The 12,340-nt window shown below is 37.9% G+C and overlaps 1 protein-coding gene across 9 annotated transcripts in view; it reads left to right on the top strand.

The window, feature by feature from the left end:
- LOC149237610 (DNA gyrase subunit B, chloroplastic/mitochondrial-like) overlaps positions 1-12,340 on the top strand; it is a 396,014-nt gene that overhangs the window by 82,245 nt on the left and 301,429 nt on the right. For all 9 annotated transcript variants that reach the window (XM_089372714.1, XM_089372709.1, XM_089372710.1 and 6 more), the window contains 2 exons: positions 38-151; positions 3,088-3,144. In XM_089372714.1, the coding sequence (XP_089228840.1) occupies positions 38-151; positions 3,088-3,144 (171 nt within the window). The remainder of the gene's footprint in view (positions 1-37; positions 152-3,087; positions 3,145-12,340) is intronic.

Consider the following 12,340-nt stretch of genomic DNA (forward strand, 5'->3'; position numbering starts at 1 on the left):
TAAAAGCACTGATTTTATAAATGTTGTTTGAGACAAGGTTTATGAAGTTTTGGACAATGCCATTGATGAGGCTCAAGCTGGTTTTGCCACAAACATCGATGTTATTATCTTCCTTGATGGTTCAGTTAGCATCACAGATGATGGTCGAGGGGTATGCATTTATAGCTAACCTGGCATCTCCATGTGAATAGTGGTTTGAACTTTGAATATTATATATTTGTATGCTTATTCTTGTGCATGTCACTAAGTAACAATGTCGATGGTCTGTTAAATATTTTTGATTGACATGCATTTGTTTTAGTGTTGGGTTTAGCACTTTTGGTATTGAAGTCTTTTAGAAGAAAAAACATTGTCAAAATACAGGTTGATGAACTTCTAAATTCTAATTTATAAAAAGCAATTGAGTAATTAGTCGACTGAACTCTTTCTTACTTCGTAGTGTTGCCTATGCACTTTATAAGATATTATTGATTAGAAACGTCATTTGTAAAAGATGACATGCGTGAAATAAAAGGTCTTCAAGGATATTTGTTTATGTTTAATGTGATATTTTACTACTCATAGTTATTTGTACCATGGTTACATAGTAACAATATTCGGGCAGCAGTATGAATTTTGACATATTTTCTATACAGTAAGGATACTAAATCTCCTACCCACAAACCCAAGAAGGACCTTAAAGTTACTAAAAACCTATACATGTCCACTAATTTGCCATTTCAGGGAGTGAATTGATTCTCTGTTCTGTTGTCCATCACTGAAACTGAAATTCGTCCAAGACAAGGTGATTTCTCCATTGCTTTCTGAAATCTAAATCTATCTGGAGAGAAGACTTTCTGGGCTGCATATAATTGTATTTTTGGGCTGTGTTTTTGCCAATGTGATTTGTGCTTCTAGGCTGTGACAGTCACATGCTTCCCTTTTGAGCTGCATTTCACCATTCAAACTGCCAGATTCAAACTTCATCGCAAGTGTCCAGTTAATGCTTAAGTTTAGTGTTTATCCTTCGCAAGTTTATCATGCACATGAATGAATTGTTCCATTAATCCGTCTGTAGAATTTGTTTGGCTCATGGCTTTCGTATTCAAACAAATAAGATCGTGTCGAGGCTGTCATGTATTTTGATTGCTCTTCGAAGTGAAATGTAAAATATTCAGGTATTATCCTTTTACTTTAGTGTATGGTTTATGTTACTTGGTCAATCTAATGAATGAACATGGAACACGCTAATAACTTATAAGCAGTCAAAAAATTGCCGAAAAGAGCACAAGGGATGGTACTAGTAAAGAGGAATTCGATTAAATATAGAAGATTAAAATTCTAGCTGCATTAGTGTAGAAAACTAACATACTAGTTGGTTATCTATCTATGCAAGAAAGGCTTAAATTTCACCCATGGCCTAATTTTCCGTGCTTTTTCTTTGGAAACTATTTAGCAATTTCCATTTTTTCCAAAAACGATTCACCCAAGTTCTACAGGATAGAATTAGTTTACTGTAAAAATCACCAAATTTTTATAGAAGCTATGTAAAATCCTTAGAAATTAGAATATATTTACAATTTGCATATTGGGGATAGTAAGATTCACCAAGGTTTCTACTTTTTAAGATTAATTTCCATCCTTTAAAATTAACCAATGTTGCTAGCATTGTGTCGGTGAATATATTGCCAAGGGTCTGGAAAGGGGAAATATTGTAAATATTCCCAACTATCATGAAATATTGGCAAAATTAAAACAATACAAAATGAGCCAGAAACACCCCAAAAAAGTGACTTAAAATGCCATGCTCCATGGGCAGGTGATATTGTCGATGATCACGTGATGTTATTGCGATATATATGATATTATCACGATAATATCACCATCTAACAATGTTGCAACGTTTATTAGTGATGATACCAGCTTAGTGGAAAAAATTTGTAATTTCGCGATATTATCGCGATGTTGGCAACACTATTATCCTTGCAATTAGAATGGGTCATGTGTACTGCTCATACTCTGAATTTACAGAAATTTGAAAATATAAAATAAGATATTAGAGGGTGATGGGTGAAGCGATTAATCAAAGAATAAATGCTACTCCTGAAGTCTGAATGGTTTATGTATATTTATAAATTTTCTAAAATTTGAAATAAAATGTGTTTTTTCGTATTTACAAGATGTTTACTTCTGAAATGGAACTGCACTAAGTTTTATTCATTACATGGTTTTTCCATACCAAATCATATTTGTACTCTATGTTACTGTTACGATTTCTACTAACCATCTGTACGATAGAGCAATATTTAATCATTTTGTTAAAACCCTTTATAGAATATCCTGGTTCATTACTTTTATTGTTAGTATTTTATTAACTATGCATTGTTTTCTTGAGCGTACCACTGAGTAATAATGTTGATGCACAGCTAAATTTCTTTGATGGATGTGCATTTCATTTTAGTTTTGTGTTGTAGCATTTTGGGTATCAAAGTCAAAATTATAGAAGAAAATATTATCTATATATTGTTAGTTAAACTTCCGTTCAATGAAAATCAATTGAGTCAGAGTAAATGAGTCTATGTAATTGAGTAAATATAAAAAAGGCTTTTTGTCAGCCAATCAAACTGTCGCCTTCTAGCGGCTTTGTTGCACTTTATAAAATCTTATTGATTAAAAGTGTGTTTTTGAAGAGTTGAAATGTACTAAGTAAATTGGCTTTATGATACTTGTTACTGTTAGATATAATATTCCAATATTTATTGTTGTACTTCTATGTTAACGATAGATATGTACATTAGAGCATATTTTATCATTTTGTTAAAAGCCTCTTTAGAATAGCCTAGTGCATTTCTTTTACCGTTACCATCTTTCTTGATTTGTTGTTATTTGCTTTATTAAAATATTTTCTTTTATAGGATGTCATACTTGAGTTATTTGGATAACAGAAGTTAGGGCAATAAATGTATTAGTGATCATGCATTCTTTATATTGTGGCAAAAATTGAAAGAGCTTCCACTTAGCATTTATGTTTTTGTAAGTACATTTCATCATATTGGACATGTCATCGATACTTTTTCTTATACATTATTTTCATCGTATTTGATGCAGATTCCCACAGATTTGCATCCTGTTACACAGAAATCTGCTTTAGAGACTGTTTTGACGGTATGTGCTTCTATTTCTGAATATAGTGATTTTACAAGAGCATATTTATTTTTCTCCAACATAAGATGGAAAGACTTTCTTTCACAAGATCATCATCATGAGCTTTCTGCCTTAGTTATGGCCTTAATTGGTGATGATAAAATTGTATTGTCTGTGTCTCGTGTCTCGATACTGGTATATAATTTTTATTGATTATACCACATTGATAATTTGGGAGTCAAGATAGGTATTGAATTCTTTTTGTTGATGATATGTTGGAGCACAATATCTTTCAGAGGATTACAATGACCACCTTTTGGGAGTCAATAGCTTTATTAAGTATATATTGGCTACATTGTGGTATTAATGCCTTTGAGTTAATTATCAGCTTTGGGGGACATGGAAGTCTATTTGGGTAGTGTTGACCACTCCGTGTCAACAACCCTATAGCAATGTACATTCTCGCAAGAAGATTCCTTTAATGAGAAGATTTTTCGGCGGAAATCACATTATAGTATTTTTGTCGACGTGTTTCGAACCAACGAGTGTGGTTCATTGTCAGGACAAGTTGAAGAACCAGATCATGGCTACAGGTTAAATAGGGAGAGCAGATCTTCCAACGGCTATATTTGACTAGGAAACAACTATTTTGACTGAGAAACGGTTAAATTTGACTGGCCAACTTGACTGGACCGAGGGAGAGGAAAAGTTATTAATGTTATGATTATTACCAAAATTATTGTTATATATATTATGAGCATTTGAATAAAAGTAAAGTTCGTATTCAAAATTTTAGAAAATTAATAAATTAGTTGTCCAATTATAAATAAAAATATATAAATGGTTAGTAAATCATTAAGGAAGTTAGTTTTTTGGCTACCTCAAAATTGCTAATAGGAATACTAATTAAATGATTTTGTATATTGTGAAATAATTATAAAACAAAAACAATACATCAATAATATAGTATGGAAAGATATGTAAAAATATACCTTCCTAATTTAATATAAATATATAAATAAATAGTTAATAAGTTATTATGCAAGATAGTTTCATTTATTATTAATATCATAGACATAAAATGTAAGAATTAACTCACAAGACTCTGACCTATTAATAGCCTATCTAAAATAAAAACACAAATGAATGATCTAATAAGGATATATATATATATATACTAATATGGAGTACTAAATAAATGTATATTATGAAATCAAAACCTTAAATCATTTACCGAATTAAATATATAAATAAATAGTTAATTAGTTATTATGCAAATTAGTTTCTAGAAAGAATCAACTCACAGGACCTAAACCTATTAATCTGCCTATTTAGAAAGAAAACAAAAACCAATTATATATATATATATGGAAGGAGGAGAATAGAGAGACGAGAAGGGAAAAAGGGACAATGATCAAACAAGGCAAGGAGGGGGCAAAACCAAGGAAACCGAGCTGGTGACGAGGGGAGGGAGGGAAAAAACAGGGAGGCGGCTAGGAGGAGAGGGCAGGGATCCAGCAACTACTAATTTTCCAGTTGGAGGGAGGGAAAAAACAGGGAGGCGGCTAGGAGGAGAGGGCAGGGATCCAACAACTACTAATTTTCCAGTTGTCATCTCTATTGAGGTTTCTCGGTCTTCTTTCGATTTCTATGGCTTCCCTAAATTTCCGGTGATGGAAATGTGCCACCTTGGCGATAACATGGGCTTCCTCAATACATACATGGTGCTTCGTCTTCTCTGCATGTTCAGCCAGGGCGGAAGACCGGGTTCTCCTATGTTTTATGTCGGCTGAGTGTTCATTAATCCTTTGGTTAATAGAGCGACTAGTCTCACCAACATATGGGGTCCCACAGGAGCAAGGAATAACATAGACACCTTTCATGTCCTTGGGGTCAATCGGGTCTTTTACCGATCTAAGGGAGTTACGTATGGTGTTAAGGGGTCTAAAGGTAGAGGGAACATTATGCTTCCTGAGAATTCTAGCAATCTTATCAGTCATCCCTTGGATGAAAGGGAGATGAACCCCTGAGACTTGCTCTTTAGGGTCTTTCTTGACCAATGAATTCTTGTTGGCTTTGAGGAAAGCTTTCTCACCGAGGTGCCTACTATAAACATTATTTGCAAAAATTTCAAGAGATTTTGGACCCTTGGACCTTGGTGGTCAAGTCAAAGTCAATTTTTTGAGGAAATCAACTCAAAATAATTTATTTCGAGTCCATTAAAATTCAATTAAATGAAAGATTCGAATTTCCTCAAAAAATAAAATAATTTCGATAGAGGAGATTAAAAGATAATTAAATCTTTTTCAATGGTTGAGATTATTTTAGCGGGGATCAAGCCAACTAGCCGTTGGAAAATTAATCTATAAATTAGAGGTCATTTGTCATTTGAAAGGATCCGATCATTGAATCGTGTACTAGTTTTTGAAGCTCTTTTGTAATCTTTTTTCTGGAATAATACAACGCAAAGTCTTTGGGGTTTTATTTGATGACAGTGTTCCTCTCTGGTGTTTTATGGTAATATTGTTCTTAATATTTTGCTGATCTTATTTGATAAGTTGCTGGTTAATAGATTTCATAGAGTAATCTATTGCACAAGTATCTTGCTTAGATTATTGGGTTTAAGGTAGCATTACAATTTGATTTGATTAGCAGACATCTCTAATCTTTGAAAATTTAATCGCTATTTTGTATCTCTATTGATTTAACAACTTAAATTCTAAGTGTGCAAAAATCATTCGTATTCAGAAATTGGGTGTTTGGGGAAGTCCTCGGTTGGACCAACCGACTCCCGAGACATAAGATCTGGAGAGCCTTCCTGATTAAAATCCTAAGATTATCTAACGAATTTCTTCTTGCAGGGATTTTTTGGGCTAGTACCTAAATTAAAATTTTTATTTATCTTTAATAAATTGTGCTAAATAGTTAGATTTGGCTAGCAAGAGCTTGAAATCTACAGATATGGCCGCGAAGTTGGACTCATACTCCTCAGATATGATAGATCTGTAAATTTAATTGTGTAAATCTTTAGAAATTTTAAATTTTATTTTCTAACTTGGGATTTGGGTTTCAATCTAAGTTGCATGAAACAGGGAAATGGGTACGAGTTTCCGAAATGGGCACGGGTACGAAACATGACTCCCCAAAATTTTGGAAACGGGGAAACGCAATATAAGGGCATTTAAGAAATATGTGCAATCATAAAGCATATATGATACATTCTAATTTATTACATTATGATTAAATTGTCAGTGCATAAACTATAAGTCTCTAAATTTACATCACATTTACTCATGAATGATCACATAATGAAAATAGCAATATCCAAAATCAGCGACGAGAAATTTCTAATTTCTTATCTCGTGCTTGATTGGGAGTCTCCTCCTACATAGTCGAACGACCTTAGTGCTCTTGATTAAATACTAGTTCCATACCCTAGTATCCTATGTGCTCTTGATTATTCGGAGTCTCCCCTGCACATAGGGCTTGGTTCTCTTGATTAAATACAAGTTCCATACCCTAGTACATGACAAAATCCAATGGAAACATTGCAATCCCCCAAATCCTGAAATCCTGAAAAACAGATAAGTTTGCTGGATTTTGAGTGAGATCTAAAATTCTACTTTCTCCATATGAAATCCAATGAGGGCGAAACCACTCTCAAACATCCTGAGTCATTTCATGGTAATGTTAAAAATTTAAGTAAAAGGATGAAAATGAAAAATAAAGGAGAATGTCACTTTTACTTTAAGAATTTAACATTACCATGAACTGCATATCAACACTAGGGCCATAGGCTTGAACATTAGGCTGCCCCACTCAAAAAAATCCTCTTTTTATAACTTGAGAGGCATCCAGAAGATATTTTAGTTGCCCAATAAAAAATTAGAAGCGAAAAAAAATACAAGAAAAAGTCAATTTAGAAGAGGAAACTCCGTCGTACGACCTGGAAACGCGTTTCCAGCTGTACTGGCCACGTTTCCTCCTCGAGAAACGGGCCAATATGGCCGGAAACGCGTTTCCAGGCTGTACGGTACGAGTTTCCTCGTTTCCGTTTCGTTTCCAGCCGGAAATGGACCCTTCTCCAACGTTTCCTGCAACTTAGGTTTCAATCTATTTTTTTGTATATATGTAGGGTCTGGGATTTTATTTTTGTTTTGTGCAGGTTCATGTCTAAAGATTGTCAAGGAAAATTCAAGGTTTTGAGGCAGATCTACTGTGAAAATTCCTAGATCTAACAATCTCAAGAATCTTACTGGAACCAACTGAATCTACTTCACCTAGATTGTAAATTCTGTTACAAGCTTATTTCAGATTTCTTTTTGGAACATTGAAGTAAATTACTGAAGCAGCCTACACCAAATTAATTATGATTTTGAAACATGGAAACTGAGCAAGGAATATAGAAACACATAGGACACAATTATTTTTGGACAAAAAGTCCCCATAAAAACCCAATGCGGGAAAATCGGTGCAACAACACTGAGGGTTTATTATTATTAAGCAGTAGCAAAATTTGAATACATCACTGAATACCTCACGGGGTCAGTAAGTTACAAAGAGAAATATTAGCAGAAGCTTTGTGAGTTTTATCTCACACAATCACTGAGAAATCTTGGCTCATCCAACCCCAAACTGCCTGCTCCTCGACTTTTCTGGCTGGCTCTGCGCAGTGCTTGCGTCAGCGTAGTGTCAAGCTCTCTGGTTGCTGCGTCACTTCTTTGGTTGGTCTATCTGCTACCCAAGAGATTCAATTTTTGCCCCCTGGTCTCACACCCGGCTTCCGGCTTCTGAAAATCGAATTCCTCTTTAGATTTTAGACTCCTCTCTCTCCCTTTGCGCTAGTTCTGCGTGACCCTTCTGGCCCTGCGTCAAGGCCTTTGGATCACTCACTGCCTCTGCTGATGTATCCCAAGGTGAGAATCTCTCTCCAGAAACTGCTATCCTTGCCCCTCAACTGCAAGAGATTTCTTCAATCGATTTTTCCTCCTGAGAACTTCTGACTTCAGAAAATCGATTTTCCTCTATTTCTTAGTGTGTTTTCCACATGACCCTCAAGCCCTTTCTTATATCTTCCTGTTGGACAACCAATGACCTGGATTAAAACATAATCAAAAGCTCAGATCGTTTTGGCTTGATCTGTAGCTTTTTCTAGAAGTTTCGCCCCTGATTAGATTAATACCCATTAATATTTTAATTTTCCCAAGTTTAGACTTAGGAACCTTATTAAAAATATTAATTATTAAAATAAAATCACTTCTGGGTGGAATTTCCCAAAACGCTTTCTGGGTTCTTTGAAATACCTATGTCCAAGCCTCCTTGCAAAATTTGAGGTTTAGAGCATATCCAATGCTACCCAAATCAACACTCCCTCTTAGCGAGGAATGTGCTCTAGCAATACAATGCTACTGCATACTGTTCTGACTCTGAAGCATCGTTCTTCGCGCTGCTAATGTCTGACATGCTGTCCACCAACTACTGCGCTGCTGCTGCTACTGTACTGCTATGTTTGACACTGCCACTGCCAATGCTACATCTGTACTGCAGCGCCCTCTCAAACGCTGCATCTGCTATGCTGCTAGCACTGCCACTGCTAACACTACATCCATACTATAACTCAGTTGTTGAGAAAAGGAACTCAAAACACCCAAAATTGGACAAGTATCTAGTGGATACGCCTTGGTGCTGAAATCCTGACTGCTGTTAGTCCCACACTCTCTTATGAAGCCACTGCACTTTTGAAGCTTTGCACTGTGCCTCCTTGCACTACTGCCTCTTTGCTTTGCGCTACTCACTTTCTGGCGCTACTAACCACTGCATCTGTCGAATCAACACTCCATGGCACCAACTAAAACTCCACCATCCCGCTACTACTGATCATGGGCTCCCGTAGCAAGGTGATGATCCAAGAGGTGGGCTCCTCAAGGATCTTGCCCATCTGTAGCTCTATCGAACTACAGTTCTATATCAGCCCACCTCCCTCCTGGAGGTATCTTGGCTGTCATGGCAAACTCCTCCTCTTGTTCGATCTTTGCGGTTGCAACCTTAGGATCATGCTTCTCATCCTTGTCCTTTTTCTTCAAAGGACATTGGGATGCATAGTGGCCCATCTCACCACATCTGAAGCACTTTACCTTGGAGATATCATTCTTTCGTCTCTGTTGCCCCTGTTATCCCTTGAATGCAAGGGATGCATTATCCTCCTCCTCTACTTTGGGCTTCGACCCACTGTTGCTACTACTCCTGTCAAGTTTGACCTTGAGCAAGTCTCTCCTCAGCTCTTCTTGTTTCAAAGTTGCTCACATCTTGTCCCAATTTGGCAATGTTGCTTTGCCCAGGATACTCTGGACAAAGATTTGCCACTCATCCGAGGCAGAATTTAGAGTCAGTCTTACTAACTTCGAATCTTGAGGTGTATGCCCCGCAACTGACAGCTCATCATGGGTCTCCTTCAGTTTCGTGAGGAACGAATCCACACGTTCCCCCTTTTGCATTTGGGCAGATCTCAGCTTCTGCTCTAAGTACATCTTCCGCTGCTCGAAAGATCCTTGATACAATGTGGCCAAGGCATCTCATATCTCCTTAGCAATTCCTTTGCTTGCAATGTGGCACACCATGTGATCCTTGACTCCATCCAGGTTCATCCTCTTCGCCTTAGCCATCTCAGCTCTGTATTTCTTCAGCGGATCTGCATCCTTCGGGACAACTACCACATTATCAACATACGTCTTGAGGGCATGCTCATCTAAAAGGAAAGTCATCCTAGCATTCCAGATGGCATAGTTGGAAGCCCCGTCCAACCTGTCCTAATCACTCAATCCATTGGTTGCCATATCCTCCGAAAAATGTCGGACAACTCCCTCTTTCTCCCTACCGCGTAGCTTCTAGGTTGGCTTACGCACTCCTTGATGGAGCTGGTAAGCTGCTGCTCCTCTGCTGCTAAGCAAATGAAAAATACTGATTTCCTCGGTAAGAAATCATTGAGGAAATATTCCCTCACAATGCGATCTGCTTCTTCCTTCTGATGACTTTTCTACCTAGCACTCAGCTTGCAGAAACTGTGTCCCTCTAGCTCTGCATGGCTCTGCGTAGCTCCCTCTACCTTGGCAAGTTTTCGATCTGGCAGTCTTACCTCTCTGTCGGCTCACTCAGAGAGAGACACCCACGAAAATATAGCCCTCCTGGCTAGAACTGCGCTATCCCTTAGGGGATTCGAACTGTTGCTTGCTGCAACAAGTTGGCCCTTACTTCAGTGCTAGATCTGCGCTTCCCTGCTTCACATCAACAACTCCGATACCATGTGGAAATTCCTAGGTCTAACAATCTCAGGAATCTTATTGTAACCAGTTGAATCTATTTCACCTAGATTGTAGATTCTGTTACAAGCTTATTTCAGATTTCTTCTTGAAACATTGAAGTAAATTACTGAATCAACCTACACCAAATTAATTATGATTCTGAAACACAGAAACTGAGCAAGGAAAATAGAAACACATAGGACACAATTATTTTTGGACAAAATGTCCCTGGAAAAACCCAATGCGGGAAAACCGGTGCAACAGCTCTGAGGGTTTATTATTATTAAGCAATAGCAAAATCTGAATACATCACTGAATACCTCATAGGGTTATTCAGTTATAAAGAGAAATATTGGCAGAAGCTTTGTGAGTTTTACCTCACACAATCACTGAGAAATCCTGGCTAATTTAGCCCCAAAATGACTGTCCCCGACTTTTTTGGCTGCCTCTGCGCTACCTCTGCGTAGTGCCTGCGTCAGCGCAACGTCAAGCTCTCTGGGTGCTGCGTCACTTCTTTGGCTGGTCTATCTGCTGCCCAGGAGATTTGAATTTTGCCTCCCGGTCTCACACCCCAGTGTCCGGCTTCTGAAAATCGAATTCCTCTACAGATTTCAGACTCCTCTCTCTCCCTCTGCGCTGGTTCTACGTGGCCCTTCTGGCCCTGTGTCAGCCTCTATGTCAAGGCTTCTGGATCACTCACTGCCTCTCTCTGCTGATGTATCTTCGACTGAGAATCTCTCTCTCCGGAAGCTGCTGTCATTGCCCCTCAACTGCAAGAGATTTCTTCAATTGATTTTCCTTCTGAGAACTTCTCACTTCAGAAAATCGATTTTCTCTATTTCTCTGTGTGTTTTCCAAATGACCCTCAAGCCCCTTCTTATATCTTCTTATTGGACAACCAATGACCTAGATTAAAACATATTCAAAGGATCAGATCGTTTTGGCTTGATCCGTGGCTCTTTCTAGAAGTTTCACTTCTTATTAGATTAATACCCATTAATATTTTAATTTTCCTAAGTTTAGACTTAGGAACCCTATTAAAAATATTAATTATTTTAATAAAATCACTTTTGGGTTGAATTCTCCAAAACTCTTTCTGGGTTCTTTGGAATACCTGTGCCCAAGCCTCCCTGCAAAATTTGAGGCTTAGAGCACATCTGATGTTACCCCAAATCATCATCTAGGCCCTGGAGGGCAAGATCTAGCCTCAAATTTTTGGCTATAGGGATACAAAAAATGACAAAATCAGTCATTTGAAGGTTCAGATCTGAGGCTTTCATAGTAAATTCTGAGAACAATTCGAAGTAGAAATACATTAGCTTGAGATATAAATTTTTGGGCAATTTTTTTTGTTTTTAAAATTTTTGGGGCCCTAGGTCCACCATTTTTTCCTCCCTCTCATCTGCTGCTCCCTCGACTTCGGAAACCTTGCTCCATTGCATTTTTGAAAAACCTCCTTGTCTCATCAGCGTCCCTTATCCCCTCACGACTCTCATTCCTCTACGCTTTTTTTCCTAACCCTCACGTTCTTTTCGTCTGCATACCACTCTTCCTTTTTCCTCTGCCAGCCTGCAGTCCCTTCTCCTTTCCCGACCCGCATCCCTTCTCCTTTCCTAGCCCGCATCCCTTCTCCTTTCTGCATCACGTTTCGTTACCCTTTGCCCTCATTTCCTGCTCCCTCCTCCTCCGTCCCGCTTCCCTTGTCTCTCAAGGCGTGAGCTCCTCTTCCTTGTTCTCTTCTGCGTACCCTAGCTCCTACCCTGTCGCAACTCCTCCCGGTTCCTTAACTCGACAACCCTCCCTTCTTCATGCAAATTTCTTCCAGCCCTTTTCTCTGCATTGTGTTTCCTCAATCTGCATCCCTTCTCATCCTTATCTCATCCTTAGACCCGTTGCTCCCTCGTCCCTCATTCCTCGAC

The sequence above is a fragment of the Pinus tabuliformis genome, chromosome 8, assembly GCF_031772625.1.
Source record: "Pinus tabuliformis cultivar Carrire ecotype Pingquan chromosome 8, CPIR1, whole genome shotgun sequence".
In the NCBI taxonomy this organism is placed as follows: Eukaryota; Viridiplantae; Streptophyta; class Pinopsida; order Pinales; family Pinaceae; genus Pinus; species Pinus tabuliformis.